This window comes from Podarcis pityusensis, assembly GCF_964106645.2.
Source record: "Podarcis pityusensis genome assembly, chromosome: 8".
Taxonomy (NCBI): domain Eukaryota; kingdom Metazoa; phylum Chordata; class Lepidosauria; order Squamata; family Lacertidae; genus Podarcis; species Podarcis pityusensis.
The window spans coordinates 50,011,153-50,029,430 of record NC_138033.1 but is presented as its reverse complement, the minus strand read 5'-3'; the positions used below and the strand labels follow the sequence as shown (position 1 = coordinate 50,029,430).

Sequence of the window (18,278 nt, the reverse complement as noted above, 5' to 3'; positions counted from 1 at the left end):
TACAGTAACCCTACATAGGAAGTCTCTTTTATTATCCCCCATATTGGAGGGGTAAGGGGTGGGGAGACTGGGAGGACTAAAGCTGTACGGCAGTGGCTTACCTATGGCACTATGAACTGCCTTTGTAAAGTACAGTTGCTGGTACCCACCCAGGCCATTGCCATGAGAGCTATGCACCTAAACATCCCTAATTGTCTTCCAGATTGCTGGCTCGCTTCCATAGGGCCAACACTGTTACCTGTAACAAGTGCATGCACAATATTCAGGGCACATGTTTAAAGTGGAGTATGTGTGCTCACTCCTCCTCCCTAGCTTGACTTAGCTTTAATTGTGAGCCCTTTGGAACAGAATCCTTCTGTATCTGCACAGTGATGGGTTTATAACTGATATACTAAATTAGCAGATCTCATGTTAGGGAAGCAGCACTTGCATGTTGTCCTAAAGCATCCAAGAAGTAGGCAAAAGTGGGTTGTGATTTTTTAGGTGACTGTTGCACTGAGGGAGGTCTGTGTACTAGGATGTGGCTGTTTCTCTGCTTAAATGTGAAGTGATTCTGAGCTCTACGGTAACCAGCAGGTAGCTCTCCTCAGGGGGCAAAAATGGTGTGTGCAAGAAACCATCTTGGTGCTCATTAATGATCAAACAATCAAAGCCTGCAGGAAACAGGTTTCTAAGTAAATAATGGGCGTTTTCTTTCTTTTGTGGATATCTTCATTCCAAAGAGAGAGAGAGAGAGAGAGCTATTCAGAAACTGGACTTTTATGAATCCTTTGTGCTCTTGGACGAAGAAAACTTTTAGTTTCTAATCTACATCTCCTTTCAAGGCTTTTTAATTAAATTGAGAAGAAGGCACTGTATGAATGACACATTGGCCCAGCTTGCACAAAACGCTAAACCACACACCATGGCTTAGTGGGTATGAGCAATTGTGCATGTTCCCAGAGTGAAGATCTTGGCTGCTGCATTCCTCCCTTGGTCCTGTTGCTGCTGTGCTGCCTGGGACTACATTATGGTTTAGCTTAGTTTTAAGTCTGAATCCTGGCTTGTCCCCCTGACAAACCACAAGTGGTAAACCAATAGCAAACATTGGCCACACCTTGTGGTTCGGAGTGAGACAAACAATGAGCCCAGGTTCAACCATAACATGCTCTTCCCTGTGATCATCATGTTTGCTTGTTTGCATTAAGTCATGGTTTGGCTCAATGTTAACATGTGTACCATGTCATTGACTGACTGGGAAGGATGCTTCCAGATATCTTAAACCCAGTGAATGAAGTGGAAAGATGATTTCAGGTTTGTCACTGTTAATGGGTATTGCACACAATAATATGTCATCCTCTTTAAAATGTTGAACATAGCACTTTTGATCTCTATTCAGAGGTGTTTGTGTAGGTGAACTCTTTGCAAGCAAAGGTCAGTGGTCTCTGAATGTTGCACACAACATACTTCTGATCCTCAGCCAGCAGGCCCCGTCTGAGCCCCTCTACCATCCCTTGGTGCCTCCTACCCACCATCCTATAAGGACTCTCCTGGGCAGTTGGCTTCCTTTTTTGGGATTGCACACCTTTAGAGATAAAGCCTCTGTTCCATGTGCCAGCATGAGAATGTGGTGGCAGCTCTTATTTTATAGAGAAATACAGCACAATAGATGTTAATTGCTGTTTCCTCCTTACTTTCAAGACCTCTTATGCTCTGAAGCCCCATAGTCTCCCTGCTGCAGGTGAGAAGTAAAGAGCTGCTTTTTGTTTCTACCTATCTGCTCTGGCATCATGTTTTGCTGATCTGCATGGTGCTTTTTCTGCTTTTCTAGTTCTTTCTTCATTCTTTCTCTTTTCAAGGTTTGTTGCCTGACCTCTTCTATCTGCTCCCCCTCCAAAAAAAGGATTTCAGTGGGACATATTTACAGATTTTCATTGCATATCTGCATTGCTTAATTCACTGCTTACTTTACTGTGTTGCCTAATTGAAGCTGAAGTAGCTCACAGCCTATCTTTATAATCAATGCCAGAAATATCTCTAGGACATCCGTAGGTAACACCTCATGCATCATGAAGTGGACTGCAGCCCATGAAAGCTTAATGCCAGAAAAGAATTGTTAGATGTTTCAGGTGTTACAAGACCCTTCGTTGTTTTTGCTGCAGGAGACTAAGGCAGCTACTCCTCTGGAAATCTAGGAATCAATACAAGCATGAGTGGAAGTTGTTTACGTGGCTGGAGTTTCCTCTTTTTGAAGAGAGGGCAAAAGCTCCTTCCCAGAGGAATGTATTGCAACAGAAAAAATCCTCAGTTAACCCTGTATTCCGCCATTGTTGTATTACAGAAGCTGATCTGTTTTTGTTTCTTTTGGCTGTCTTTAATTTGATACTGAGCTACCCACCTACATGGCAGTTTACAAAGAATGAGGAGAGAACAGGCACCTGTTCCTAAGGACTGTCAACAGCCTTTGCCAACCTTGTGCCCTCCATATGATTTGGACCATGGCTTCCATCAGCCCTTGCCATGTTGGATGGAGCTCATGGGAGTTGTAATCCAAAATAACTGAAGGGAACCACGCTGGCAAAGGGTGACATACTGAATTGGAATACAAAAAAGGGAGGCGCAAGGAGGTCCGGGAAACAAGCCAATGAAAGATAAGTAATGGAAAGATTGAGTTGTTTTTAACTACTTTTATTTTGTATTTTTTCTTTTTCCTTTTTTCATTTTGTAATATTTTGAAAATTTTAATAAATATCTTTAAAAAACAAAAAAACAAAACAAAGGGTGACATACAGTATTGAAATTGACACAAAAACGGCAATAGAAAAATAGGAAATGGGGCTGTGTCAAAGGCTTCATAGGAAATGCTACATTCCAACATCATTTTAGGTACACTTAGTCCCCAGAGACCAGTGGCTTTAAATACTCCTGTCTCTGTCTTGGATTGCAGCCTTTGACATGAACTCTTTTTTGCCCAAATGAATGGTTTGTGAGCAGATATTTTTTGTTACATGACGAACTCTGATATTCACAGACAAACAAGCCTTCCTCCTCTCCAGCTGTGGAGCTTTATAAACCATTTTTAAACAACAACAGCAGCAGAAGCAGCACATGTGTCTGTTAAAGATGGAGCTGTGTGTTCATTGTACCGAAGGAAGCCCAATTGATATATGCCTTTTAAATTATGTACTGTGTGATGCAGACTGCAAATCTGGATATATTTATATTTGCAGGATTTAGAATATTCTGGCAACTACTAGCACATTGAAAAACAATAGAAGAGGGGGTAAATAGTTTGGGTATGAAAAGGCATTAGCTGCCCTGCCATGTGAGAACTATCGTAATCTTGTCTCAAGATGGCATTTTTAAGCTTTCTACAGACATTCCTCATTATACTCTCAAACATGAGGGCTAGAAACTGCTTCAAATGAAAGCAGAAGTTCTCAGAAGGTCAATATGCATGTCAAGATTCTTGAGTGTGCAAACAGAGTGGACATGGGGAATGTACTAAGTATACATACATTAGTCAAACTGAAGAAAGTGTGTTAAATATAAGAATAAAGGAACATGGTACAGCAGAACTGGAATGAGAGAATAGTGGGTGATTTGGGGGTTTTTTGGGTTAGTTCTGGAAGAGAGTTTTCTGAACCAGAAGCGTCCTCCTTACTAAGTTTTCATAGTGTCAGTTTTCATAGGTTTTTTTGCCCATACTGTTTTAGGTTGTGGAACATAAACAAGCACTCTTTCTGGATTTCTTGCTCTCCCCACTATCCAAAAGTCTTGGCTGAATTTTCCAGGTGGATTCATAACCAGCGAAAACAAACTTTAAACATTTTCCCATGCTGCCTCTGCCTTCTAGAAGTATCCTGCTGGCAGGAATCTGTATTCTGCTGTTCTTTGAATCCTCTGTTTGCTCTGTGCCCCCTCCTTTCCTTTCCTTTCTCTTCCCCTCCCACCACCGCCACAGCTCTTCCCCCCCTCCCCGCGCGCTCCCCTCTTCCCACCTCCCCGGTTCTGCTCCCTGAAGGAGAAAAGAACATATCAACCCAAAGACAGCAGTGCAACCTTTTCTTCACTATCTCCCACAGGGCACAAATTGAAATTGAATTAGACAGGGATATCAGGTCTGCTTGCTGTGATAAATGTAAAAGGATTTTATTTAAAAACACCCTGACATTTGTTCACCCAGTTTCAAATATTTAGCTTTCCCCCTTTCCATTCCTGGCGGGGGCAACTTTATTAATTGTCGCCTTTGATTCAGAGTTAGAGCTTGAAAGCACTGATAACGCTGGCGCTGGCTATTTCTTCTCGCAATGTGGCCCAGAGCAAAAAGGATTTCATTTTCTTAAAGACATTCTGTGTATGCCGAGAGTTTATAATATATATATATATATATATATATATATAAAACATTTTTTATTAAAAAAAACACAACCTCTTCTTTACTTGCGGAATACCGGCTGTTCCTTGCTGATACTGGAAATATCTGATCTTGCTCCTCTGTTTTTCATTATTTATTTTTCACTGGGCTGTTACTCTCTAGAATATCCTTCCTCCCCCCCCCCCCATTTGTTACAGGAATTGCAAGCAAAATGAAAGCATGCTGTCAACGCAAGAAAATACTAAATCCCCCCCAACCTTATTTCTCCTCTGAAAATACTTCAAAGTTTATATAAAAATCGTAACCTCCTCCCTGCCCCACTTCCCCCCCCCTCCGGTTCTTCTCTTTAATGTGGTGCTACAGATAAAACCAAGTGGCTGTAACACTGACGTTTAATTTCTTTTAAGAAGTTTTCTCCCCCTTTACGCAGAGAGAACAGCGTGCAAGACCACGGATGTAATTGGCCATTTAAAGTGAGCTGCCTGCACTCCGGGCTCTGTTTAATAGCAAGGGGCAGGTACAAGGAAGTCGCTGGCAGCTCCCTACTGGCCAGTCTATTGGTTCAGGACAGAAATCAAAGGCTCTTTGAGTTTACCCACAATGTTCTGTTAAAAAAGTGACCTTAAACCATTCACCTCTTCCCCCTGCCGCTGCCCTTCCAGCCCAAACGCAGTTTGGAGAATTTACAGCATCTTGTGGTCCACAGGAGCCCAGCTTGGAGAAATGCTGCTCCTGTTGGGCTCAGCAGCTGCTTCCAAAAGCCTTCGACCTTGATAGCTGCTCTGAAAGGGTCTTTTTAAATTTATTTTTTGAAATATATAACTGCAAACATGAACCCATAAAAACAATATGCAGGTTCCAACTACTACCATATTGTACAGAAGTATCCTTTTCTCATCGCCCTGAAAAGCCCCACCACCATACTACACTTCATCACTTACCTGAATTATTTTAAACTTATATATCATCTCAATCATGAGAATGTGTCCAAAAATTCCAAATCGCATGCTGCTCTGAAACTGGTGAGTGTGCGACTTTACTGCTTCCGCAGCTTCCTTTAGGTATCTTAGCAAACCTCTGCTGGGAGGCCTGGCACCAGGCTTGTTTGGGTCTAAGAGTTCAAAGAACAAGTATAGAGGACAAGAGGTGGGATGATTAGACTCCCTCCCTCAAAGACGCTTGGGCCACGTAGCTTGCTACTTGGTTTATTATTATTATTATTATTATTATTATTATTATTATTATTATACTGCCCTATACCCAGAAGTCTCAGGGTGGTTCACAGAATAAAATTTTAGCCGTAAAACAAAATTTTAGCTGTAAAAATGAAATAATGCTGGGACATGGCTGTAGATTAGAATACATGTATTGCATGCAGAAGGCTCTGGGTTCAATTCCTGGCATCTCCATGTAGGATGGGGAAACAGACCCATCTGAAATCCCAGAAGGCTGTTGTCAGTCACTGTTGAATCTGATAAAAGGCAGCTTCCGCTGATCCTATTTTAATAATTCCTTCCTTCAGAATCATGAGGATTCTTAGTTTCCCTCCAGGGAAGGGCCATTGCTGAATTTTAGAGCACATACTTTGCATGCAAAAAGATTCCAGGCTGCTTCCTCAATACCTCTAGGTAGAGACTGGAAAGACCCTGTTTGAAACCCTGGTAAGCTGCTTCCAGTGTAGGTGATAACTGAGAAAAAGCTTCCTAAACACAAGCTTTTTACCCAACTGCCTGGAGTAGAATCCAGAATCGAACCCTGAACTGCATATCTTGGAAGGTGATGAGACTATTCTTAAGACCTCATCATTGGAAGCAGAAGCTCCCTCAACTCAGGGCCTGCTAGCTTTGATTGTTTTGCAAATTCTCTTGTCTTGTCAATAACAGGTGAGTCATCAGCTGGCAAGCGTGATGGATCTCTTCACCACCAGCCTCGCATTGGCAGGACTGCAGCCTCCCAGTGACAGACAGATCGACGGAATCGACCTTTCGCCTGTCATCCTGCAAGGCAAGTTAATTGACAGGTGAGTTATGAACATCACACTCGCGGCTTTCCATCCCTTGACTCCTCCAATTACTGGTGTGGAGCAGAAAAAGTTGGATATTTTTAGAGCCTCTTATTTTTAGAATGGGTCGGGTATTTTGGCTGCTGGATTGGGTGTTTTAAAGTAATGCTATTGTACTGACTCTAGCTCCCTGGCAGAGCACATATTGCATGTAGAAAGTCCTAGGTTCAATCATCAGCATCTCCAAGTAGGACTGAGAGAACTGTCTAAAACCCTGGAGAGCCACTGCCGGTCAGCGTGGTATACAGTACTGGGTTTGATGGACCAGTGCTCTTGATTTATTATAATTGATTAATTAATTAATTTTTCTATACCGCCCTTCATCCGAAGATCACAGGGCAATTTACAGTGATTTTGACTGATATAAGGCAGCTTCACATATACACCCATAATACAATGTCGATTATATTTGTCCTCTCTAATTAGGAACAAATGTTCATCTACAAGTAATAAGAAATACTGGATAGAGAGAGTCAGTGGCAGGACATGAGGTGAAGGGCAAAAACTATACCAGATCCTTCTGCTATTTTCTAGAAATCATCCTGAAAATGTGAATTAATGCAGACCTCCCCACTGAATTTTCTTCATTGCTAATAGACTGCGTACTGGTCCAGTATGAACCTCCTTTAAAATAACAGCTGATCCACATTGTGTGCGCTGAAAATATCTGGTTGGGGGAATTTTCTCTTACATCTTTTGCATGCAAGCAAAACACAGATAGTGTTTAAAAATCCCTTTCCTCTACATTTTTGTCACCCGCCCTAATGTAGTTTCAAGGTGGTGTAGGGCGCAGGATGTCCCTCAGATGGCAGATATCAAGATAATTATTTGTCCGTTCTGTTCAAAATTCCCCTTTCTGTGACTGGTTTGCCAGTGTTCACAGCACACTTGTACAGTCTGGCTTTCCAGGGCCGTACGCTGAAGACTTTGGCTTCCTGTACCCTTTGCAGCTCCCATCACACAGGTGCCCCCTCTTTTGGAGTATTTTAAGCCATCAGGCTCTGTGTGTGAAATTACATAGTCTGGTAGTTCAAGGATTAACAATTGCCAGCAAGATGACTTGCATAACATTTCATTCTTGCTTACGCAAACTCAGACTCTCGCCTTGATGGACGCTTTAAAAAATGCTAATTGAAAACCTTGCGGTGGAGGCTATTAGAAGGCAACCTGCTCCTGAGTGATAGCTGAGTTGCCAGCCAGGCTCCATTAAAGTGTTTGTCTCCCTTATCTGTGTGGCTGCCAAAAGCGAGGGAAGCCGCTTGTTTGGACACGTTACATTTCTCATGCGGCTGTACATCTCTCTTGTTGTCCTTCCCTCTCTCCATCAGGCCAATATTTTATTACCGTGGCAACGAGATGATGGCAATACGGGTTGGGCCTTATAAGGCCCATTACTGGACCTGGAGCAATTCCTGGGAGCAATTCAGCCAGGTAATTGAATATCCTCCCTCCCTCCTTCCCTCCTGCATGCTTGTCTTCCTCCTCCCATGGAAATACACCCGTCACTCCCAGAAGAGAAACTCAGATCATCAAAATGTCAACTTTTGCTCCATCTTCATTTTTGTTTAATGCAAGCCATGGTTTTGGGGATATGTTAAGGGGGTACAGATCAGGCTAGCCCACCTTCCACAGTGGTGCTCAGGAGGCCATCGCCTGTGCATGTGCCTGCTGCTCTTTGTGACTGTCTCTGTCTAGTCCTGGCTGCTGTCATGTTCCTTCTGGTAGAGCATATGCCGGCACAGCATCCTTCGGAAGCACAGCAGGTGGAGCTGGGCACCAGCAGCCTCTGGGAGCATCAGAGGAAAGTGCTGGGCAGCATCAAGGAGAGGGTAAAGGAAGAACCAGAGGCTTGGAGGGGATTTGGAGAGGCTTGGTGTGCCCTGTTAAGCAACAGCATGTAAAGTGTAACTATGTAAAATGATAATAACCATAATCTCAGAAATTGCCGCCGCCACTCTTGTCAGAACCACCAATAGCCACAGCAGCATAAATCTGCCTCACTTTGAAGGGTATAATCAGCCTGCCAGACTTTTGGCATTGCCAGTTGTCAAATGCCCCAGAGTTTAGACTTTAGTTAAGAGCGAGAGAGAATAATTTTGAGCAGAAGAAATATTGCAGGCAGCAGCTTTGATCGTGCAGTGCGGAGGAGTGGATCATCTTTCTACGGATGAATAAAATGTAGCTTGCTTCCAATTCTGTGCTTTGCTGCACAGAGGCAGCTGGTCAGGGTGCTGAGCTTCTTGTGCTGGCATAAGGAGACCCTCCCCTCCTGCCTCCACCGTTAGATGTTGCCAGGCTTCCCAGACCCCAGTGGATGTTTGCTACTGACACCCTTCTGATCACCAGCACATTGTCATTCAACCACCACAGAAATAAGTTCTTTTGAAACCTGCTTACGCCTTGCCCAGCACCCGATTCCAGGGGTCCTAGTATCCAACGCACCAAAAGAAGTGGGATGAGGCCAAGGACCAAGCCCTGTCTTGCTCTGATGGGCCACAAATACACACCATAAATTATAGAACGCCCTTCAAAAATGCATCAAACTCTAGGGCAATCTGACCTCTGCTGCTTCTCACGAAGTGGCTTTGTTCTCCGCTCTCTCTTTCTCTCCATTGGCTGCTCTCCTCTTTTTAGCTGCACCTTTCCTTTCCTCCATCCCGTTTACATTTACCAAAGCAGTGCTCAAGGTGGCTGGCAGCATTAAAACTACAATAAAAGAATCAAGAAGTAAACATGTAAATAAAATTAAATGCAAAAAAACAGAAGCAACATAATAGTTAACCAGCTTCAAATACCAAAATGAATGAAAAGCCCACCTGAACCAAATTGGTTCACCTGCTAGAAGGGGGGACAAAGGAAACTCCTATGAGAGAGAGAATGGGGGTAGCTGCAGGAAAGGTTCCCATATCCACTCTCTCATCCAGTTTCCATCTGGTCACAGCCTTCCTCCAGCTGCACTTGCCAAGCTGCTCTGGCAATGGTGATAGTTCATTGATGAAGCTTAGCATTGGTGCCAATCCTGCTAGTATTTTTAGATTTCTTTCCTTAGATTTCTGTTTCTCTCCTTCATGTCCTCTCAGGTTCTTCTTACCTAGCTTTCTTGAGAGAATAGGCCTTTTGTGATGGTGGGAGGACCGTTGCATTTGGAAGCAGGAGAGGGCAGCAACCCACCCCGCCGCCATATTTTATGCAAAGATGAGAACTCGGATAAGTTTAATTGTTTTTATGCTGTGTTTTAAGTATCTAGCACACAAACTGATGTTGAGAAGCATTTATTTTTGACCTGAGCCTCTTGCTACATGTCTGCCTTTCTGTGTGTGCTTAGCTGAGATAATGGGGACCAGTTACTCATTCCCAAGGTTATCCTCCTGTGAGCAGTGGCAGACATGCAATTAAGGAATGTTTATTCCTTTCTAAGTCTTTGTTTAACTGCTAGTTGATAAAAGTCAGCAATTATACTGTACATCAGAGAGATGATTAAAAATTCATTTGCTTTCCTGCCGCTCATGTCGTCTGTGGTTGATGTGGGTAAAATTGGAGCACAGAATTAGTGGACAGAACAGCCATTAACAACGCTCAGAGAGAGAGCTGGGGTTGAAATTTGTTCAAATTCTTCTTCTCATGCTCAGACATTAATTACAACCCAAGCCAGCTTAATAATAATAATAATAATAATAATAATGTTATGCTTTCGATTTGCAGATACTTGAAATGCTCCCAAGGTGAAATTGTTGTACAATCTTTGTTTCACTGCCTTCAGATTCCGTATCAATATTGTTGATATTGGGTGTTAGGAGTTACAAAAGCTGATTTCTTTGCAAAATTGGGTGTTAGGAATTACAGATGTTGGTTTCATTGCAAAAATGTGAGTCCTAATGCATAAATTGTAAGTGACTCCGGAATTCCAGCCATGAGCTGATCCCGCATTGCATTGGATCCACTGGAGCTTGTCATGGGCAATTGTTGGGTCTCCTCAGTGACTCATAATCAGCCATTTGATTCAGATGCCTGGCTGTGCTTGGCCCAAGGGAATGCAGTATTGTCATTAGCTTCCTTAGAGCCAGAACTGCATCCCCAAAGCTTTCACTTGCAAAGCTGTGAATTCAAAGCTGTGACGACAAAAAGAGTGCACCTCTTGGGGTTGTAGTGGAGTTCAACCTATCTAAACAGTCATCACAAGCCAGTTTGTTTATTTTTAGGTCTTTTAAGGCAGGGACAGTGGCTGTCTGTCCCTGGCTCTCTTTCCTCCAGCCCGTGATGAATGAATAAGTTTCATGAAGGTTCCACATTCTGTGGTAATAGCAATGGTGGATAAAGTTCACAAGACCCAGGTCCCTTTCCATGTCTGTGAGCATTTTCCTCTACATTACAGATTCATAAGTGCTCCATTCAATACGAGCTTTCATTCTGGATGGGGATCCTGGTCCATGGTTTGCCCCTCTTTGCTCATCTTGGCTCATCAGCTAAGGTGCTCCATTCTTGCAAATCATGCTGGCTACTCTTATTTGCTCTGGAAATCAAGTCTTGTTTGAATTCCTTAACTTCTGGTGTTTGCAATTCTAAGATCCAATAACCTCAGTGTCCCAAACACAGACAACATTTGCTCCTTAAACTTTGATGGTGCTTAGTCCATCCTAGCTGGTCACCCTCACCTGCATCATCACACCAAATGGACTATATTACTGGGTATATAATAGAGGAGGGAAAAATATGACTTGTCTCTCTCACATACACTACCTAGTCTTGCCCTAGGCTGGTGTTCTCCAAGTTGAGTTTTCCCCTTCCTTGTCATGATCTGTTTTCTAGCTAGAACACCTTGGCATTTTTCTCTGACTTAATTATGAATATAAATGTTATTTAGTGAGCACCTGTTTTCCTTAAAGTGCCAAAAGAAGAAATATAAACCCACTCCACAGGAAATCCGCATGACTAAAGAAAACCTGGCTGTGTCGCTTTGCAGCTGTAAGTTGTGCGGGAGGGTTGCATTAGGAATATTTACTTAGCTGCCAGCCAGAGGCTGTAAAAAAGCCGTTTGTGATTTACAAGTAGTTCTTGTCTATGTAGTTTCAAATTGTCATAACACTTGGAAACTGATGAATGGGTTTGTGCTGAGTAAAAGGAAAGTTTAGTGTAGGGAGGGAGATGCTAGTAAATAACAAAGAAATTTGTGGTATTTTTGGAGACACATTTATTTTCTGGGCCAGTACAGTAGATAACTCTTTTAAGCCTATGCAGGCAAACCAAAGAACCTTGGGCTGCACTGGCAAATCCATTTGAGATACCACAGGAACGGCAAGCTCTTGGCAAGTATTTGGAAGGATGAAAGGCCTGTGACTTCGCTTACCCTTCTGCTCTAGAAGTGTCAGGACCCCGCCCTTGAATGCACCTGTTCCTCTTGGAAAGAGGCTCAGCTGATTTATTGACAGCACTTCCCCGTGACAAATATGTTTGGCCACATGGAGACATGCATCACTGTTATGCACAGACAAGCACTCTGTGCAGGAATTGGTTGAGTCTGAAGCAGACTTGCACAGATTCTGTGGGCCAGAGGGGAGGTCCTACGTCCTTTAGGATGCAGCAGTATTGGGTGGAAGTCCCTACCTTCTTCTCCACCTTCTCTATAGTCTTGTCTCGTTCTCAAGAAGAGGAGGGCAGGGTCTCCACACCACCACCACCTTGGACTATTAAAATGCTGTCTGTTACTTTGGGATCTCAAGGCTTGTTGGTTACATTTCTATCCCACATTTCCTTCAAGCAGCTCAAGGTGGTGTACTTGGCTGTCTCCCATCTTACTTTCCCAACAGCCCTGTGAGGTAGGTTAGGCTGAGAGTGAGTGACTAATCCCTGGTCACCCAGTGAGCTTCATAGCTGAATGAGGATTAAAATCCAGATCTCCCTGGTCCTCATCTCACATACTGCTTCTCCACTCTCATTCTTTTGCCCCTTGTGCTTTCCTCGTAGCAAGACATGAAGGCAGAAGTCTCCTCTCTGCTTGCCTTCCACAAAGCATTTTTTTCTGTCCCCGCTACAGCCCTGGTTGCAGTCCCTGAAAGAAGATGTATTTTTCATAGCCCCTGGGTGGATTGCATATTAGCCGATAGCTTCAGCTTCTTCCTGGTGCTGTCAGCTTCGTATCTTGTTAGCTTTCAATGATTTTTTTATCATAAAGGCCACTGTGTATTTTTAAAAGGTTTTGTGTCCATGTTTATACGAAGACCCCTATTGTTTTAATATAAAATGCCAAAGGGTTTTTTTCATGCTGCAATCTTCTCTGATTGCCCTTCTCATCTGACGTGAAGCAATCGATAGCACCTTTTCTGCGAGGGGGGGGGAGGGTGTGTGGTGTGAAGTCAAGTAGAACCTCACAAATAATGACATTTGATTGTGGTCCTCTGAGCATGTGGGTTAGCCATCGATCGCTTCTGCTTGAGAGCCGATGGAGACTTTCTGATTTGCACCCCCCGGTCCCGGTCCCTTCCAGACAGTTAACATGTGAAAAGCGATTTTTGTTCAGCAGGGCTGAAGCAACAGCTGCTGAGAAGAAGTCATAGTAATAGCATTTTCAAAGGAGGGGTCTAGGTGGTGATTCACTCTGCATCCTAATTCTAGAGACTTTTGCCTGGAATCCTCCAGGTCGGTGGAAATAGCCTGTCTTCCCACAGGACGGCTGGAGCTTGAAGGGCCAAGAGTGTGGTTGTGCTGAGGATTCCTGGCTCAATCAGCTTCCTCATTCATAACTTCATTTCCTAGTACGTAGCTCTTTTCCCCGTTCCTCCTGTGCTGTGTCCATTGGAATGAGGAAGCCTCAGCAAGAGGACAGAGACGCTCCTTGTGTCAGCCAGGCGGATATCGCAGTTGCTCATCAGGCCAGAATGATCTGGGATCGTGCCCAGGTGATGGATTGCCAAAGGCCGTTTGTTAACACACGTACGCACACGTTGGTGGTTCCACTGCTTGGCTGGGAGCCAACTGGCAACCGCCTGCTGTTTTGCCTCATGTTTATATCGACTGAGCATCTGTGGCCCATTTGCTTGGGAAATTGATGCACTGGCAGGGCAGCCATAGAGCACTGTGACCAAGGTCGTCTCTCTCTCTCTCTCTCTCTCTGTGTGTGTGTGTGAGAGAGAGAGAGAGAGAGAGAGAGAGAGAAAAGAAGAAGAAGAAGAAGAAGAAGAAGAAGAAGAAGAAGAAGAAGAAGAAGAAAGAGGAGGGGGAGGAGGAGGAAGGAAGAAAATTTTGGGGAAATAGGGCAGGTGGCAGAAGGGACACACATCTGATCTTCCACAAAAGCTAGGGTGGAGATGACAGGGCAACAAAGACGACTTGGTGCTTCTTTAAATACTTAAGAGATTCAAACTGTTCTGTCGTAGACTTGGGGATGTGTGCTATGGCAAAGTCTGCGTAGAAAAATCAATAGGTAATCAAAAATAAAAAATGTAGTTAGGTTTTTAACAATCTCTGGAAGGAAAAATCAGCTGTGTTTTTTTTGGCCTTACTGTAGGGAGGGAAATCAGAATGGGGACTTCTGCCCATGTTTTTGAAGGCAAGTTCCCTTTCTGGATCCCTTCCAGAAGCCACTTCAGATCCTTCTCAGAGAAGACTGGTTGGCCCAATCCTCACTGTTTCATCTGGCTTTAGTTTTCAAAACAAGATGGCTTTTGTGCTTACTGTGTGTATACACAAGAAACTGAGTATCCTTCTTAATCTGGAGTAACATCCGCTTCCACCTTCTTTTGTTTTTATAGTGACTAAAGCAAGTTAGATTCCCCATGGCTGCCACCAATGCAGAACATGCCATGGAAAACATGGGGAACAGCAACCCTTGGGCCAGACAAGCTTCAGAAGCCACAGGGTGGCCAGAAGGGTTGGAGCAGACTGCAGAGGAAGCACGCTGGGGGAGCCCCTGCTTCCTCTGTGGTTGTTCCTTTTGATTCCTGCAATGGAGGGGGTTGGACTAGATGGTCCTTGGGGTCCCTTCCAACTCTATGATTCTATGAAAAGGAAGTGGCAGCAGTCACAGGGGACACAGCTGGCACAAGAGAACTGCCTGCTGGTCCGAGCTGGGGGTCTGCCCTAATATTGGGAATGAAAGCCAAACACAAGCTGAGTGCTGGTGCAGCAGTTGCAAATCACCATTCTGTTCCTTGGGTGGCTGCACTCACAGCTCACATCTGGAGGTAGTGGGCCTGCACATGGTTGCATGGAAATATATTTCAGCCCCCAATCAGCTGAGTGCGTTAATGCTAAGGCTGTCTTAACATGAGAAGCCAAGGGTGCTCTGTAAACAGAGCAGCGTGGAAGCAAATACCCAGAGAATAAATTCTTACCTCAAACGAAAACATTTGCACTAGAGGAGCGCAGTACTAATTAGCAGGCTCTTAATTAAATAGCCTTTTTGATTTGCATCCAAATTACAACTTGTATGTTACGTCTTGGCTTTGATTAGCTGTTGTCACCGTCTTCTTCTTCTTAAAATAGTATTGAAATGCTCCACTTTACGCAAATGCAAACCCCGCTTGGTCTCGGAGGTCTCCAGCACCAGGAGGTGAAAAGGTCAATCACCTCCGTATCCATTTAAAATCCATTATGGCCTGCCTGCTGCAGCTTATCAAGCAACTCTCTCTCTCTTTATTTTTCTAGCCACTGATTCAGGAATCTATAGCTCTGTGCAGGTAAATGGGATTTCATGGGCTTCTAACCTTTCTTACTTTATTGAAAAGCAGAATATTAACTGCTCCACTGACCAGCCTGTCCATTAAAGACACACAGGATATTTTTAGAAAATTGTTTGCCGATCAAATCCCCTCCAACGTCTGTGGAGAGCCTTTCAGCTTAGTGTTCGTTCTATGTGCAAACAGTACAGCTGTGCCGCTGCCCCTCCCGTCCCCCCTTTAAATGGGTTTTGCCATGCTGGCCTCTGTATTATGTAAGTGCTTTTCACAAGGAGGGTGACTTCAAGGAACCTGGACAGGCTAGAAGCCTCATGGAAGGGGACAGAGGAAAGCCCTAGATTGACCAGATGCCAATGAGATGCTGTGACCATTGGCGACCTTATAGGAGGCATAGAATAGAGGGGTGTTCTTCAAAGGGATGCTGTCATCTTGCAGTCCCCAGCCAAGAAGACCAGGGCCTGGTCCACACGTGCAGGAGACTGAGAGCAGAGAGCGCCATATCAGGCTGTGGCTGGAAGCTCCTGTCTGCAAATGGGCAGGGTCACAGCTCAGCGGCAGAGCACCTGCTCTGCATGCAGAAAGTCCTGGAAAATAAGAGAGCGTTAGGAAAAGGGTTTTGCCTCTTTTCTCTTCCTGCTGCACTCGTATTCTATTTGCTTAGTTTGGGGGTTTTATTTTGTCTTGTGCCTAGGGGAGCATTCAGAAATGCAATTCTCTGCCTGTCCTCTAAATTGGTCCAGTCCATTCTGCCATCTTGGTCCCAATTTCTCCTCTTGCTGCATGCAGACCCATTCTTGGTTTCTTGGCCTGCCAGTTGCCCACCTATGATCTTTTTTTTAGCTTTTGCCACATGGTTGGTGGAAAAGCAAGGCAGTTCCAGGGCAGCCTCTTCGTCTTTTCTCCTCCCGGCCCCAAGCTTCTCCTTCTGATTCTCCTTCCTTCCCCGGTTACCTAAAACATCAGTTTCAGGCAACTAGTGGTGGGCCGGTGTAGATGTATGGGAGGCTGTTTCTAGGTGACCATGTGTTTTCTCCTCCTGCTTCTAGGCTCTCCTGAATGAGGGGAGCTTTTGCATCTGCAGCTCCCCCCCCCATAGGCAGAAATGTGGTCTGTTACCTACAAGAGGAGAAGTAAGAACATACTTGGTGACTGGTATTCAAAGAGACACTTCTAGGGCCCATGTGTATTGAGCTGGCATCTCATTTGCTGATCTTGTGCCATATTTATTTAAAAGTATCCTACTAACCCATTGACAGCTCCTTTAGTGGGAAGATTCACTCAGGCTGAAAATAGATGTTGCAGACTGGGTAGTTCAACTCAGTCAGTGTGAGAATGCTGGTAATTGGAAATGCTGCCATTGTAGTATTGGGTTAGAAGTTGGGCAAGGTGAATGAAGCCATTCTGTGGGTGGTTTAAAACACACACACACTAGTCCAGGGGGATTTCTAGCAGTTAACTCTTCTTCCAGAGATGTTGGGTGATGGGTGGATACTTCCTGCTGCACAGGATCATGCCCCTCTATGATAGACCACTTTGAGATTCAGATTGGTGTAAGCAGTCTACAAATGCACATTTGCACACAACAAAGATGGATTTGTTTCCATCTTTACATGGAAGTTGCCAGCCAACCGGAACATGAGGATGCAGCTTTCTGAGCAACATCCAGACTGCCACCAGAGCATCCAGCAGACACAACTGTAATGAACTCCTCTCTTCATAATTAATTTTTCAGAAGGATGTGGTGCATGGGGGTGTGGTGCAGAAAGAGAGCTCGTTGCATCATGCTCTTGACTCCAGCGAGTGCCCTGTTAGTGATGGTGTGTGTGTTGCAAATAAAAGTTTGGCTTATGGAATAGACCAGAGACATTATAGCATTATTGCAAAGAAAGGGTATGCTGTGGTTGGCAGTATGATATGTCCTGGGTGATAGTTTGGGACAGTGCATTAGTATAGGATTTGCTGTAGAACTGTCATCAGCTGCTGGAGTGCAGCAGTTTTGACTATTTCAACCTGACCTGACTATTGTGGAATCTGGAGTGGGGCCAGCAATATGTGTTGTCTATCTTTTGATTATGATTCTGCACTTTACACTGAGAGAGTGAGGGATGGTTTCATCCTTTGCATGGTGGAGAAGTTTGCCATGTGTACACTAATTAAAGTAAGGAGACGGTGTACCTGGAAGCCATAGTGGTTGGGAAGCAGGAGCAAGCAAGCTGTCCTGGGGATAGATATTATTGAATGCCTTCAGTAAGTGGGTCAAGGCACATGGTTGTGGGGAAAGCATGTCTTGAGGGTTGTGTGTCACTGACTGGGGATGGTGGTGAGCAGGTCCTTCCTAACCACACATGTGCCAGTCAGTTGAGCATGAAAAACAAATTCCATTCTGCAAGCCTCTTTGGGTCCATTTTTCTTGCGTGACATTGAACTCCTAGGAAACCAATTATTGGCCTTTTGGTCCAAAGGCTTGTGAGGCAGCCACCTTGCAAAAGGTCTGAGTCTGGTCCCTGCCTGGATGGAAGACCACCTGGGATGCCTATGTATGCTATTCTCAAGATTTTCCAGGTAGAGGAAAGGGGTGATACAAATGTAATGACAATTAGGAAGCTTTTCCTGTGCTCAGTACAGCCTGGCAGCCAGCTTGAGAACGCGTGTGGGTGTGGAGAGGAGATTCTGGTAATGAATCAGCACTGGGGAAACATGATTTCACTGAGCCACTTTGAAATCCATTGGAATTAACATAGCAACATTTGACAACCCTATGAATCTGGGGCCCTGTATACATTTATTTCCAGGTTTTTCTGTTAAATCACTAGGACTTGAAAGTTTCTTGCTTAATGTAAACTGATGAGAATTCAAGATCCCTGGCCACCTACAGCTCATGTGCTTTTGTTGTTGATCTTTAGTGAATGGCATTCCTCTTTCTCTTGCAGGGCATTGATTTCTGCCCCGGCCAAAATGTTTCTGGAGTAACGACCCATGACCAAGAGGAGCACTCCAAACTTCCACTTCTGTTTCACTTGGGAAAGGACCCTGGGGAAAAGTATCCAATAAGGTAAGGCAGGCATGTGATCGGAAACACAAGTGGTGTTCTTGAGGTGAACACCAGCCGCGCAAGAGAGTGAGGTAAACTGGTCAAGCACAGCATCCCTTTTAACTGGCTTGTCCTTTCTCTGTGGGAAAGAATGCA

General features: G+C 44.3%; 1 protein-coding gene across 4 annotated transcripts in view; it reads left to right on the top strand.

Moving 5' to 3' along the window:
- The window catches only part of GALNS (galactosamine (N-acetyl)-6-sulfatase), a 55,294-nt gene that overhangs the window by 21,239 nt on the left and 15,777 nt on the right, over nt 1-18,278 (top strand). For 3 of the 4 annotated variants that reach the window (XM_081017819.1, XM_081017822.1, XM_081017820.1), the window contains 3 exons: nt 6,241-6,377; nt 7,748-7,850; nt 18,022-18,143. In XM_081017819.1, coding sequence (XP_080873945.1) covers nt 6,241-6,377; nt 7,748-7,850; nt 18,022-18,143 — 362 coding nt within the window. Of the gene's footprint in view, nt 1-6,240; nt 6,378-7,747; nt 7,851-10,121; nt 10,161-18,021; nt 18,144-18,278 lie in introns of those variants that run through there. The other variant, XM_081017821.1, reaches the window with a different exon arrangement.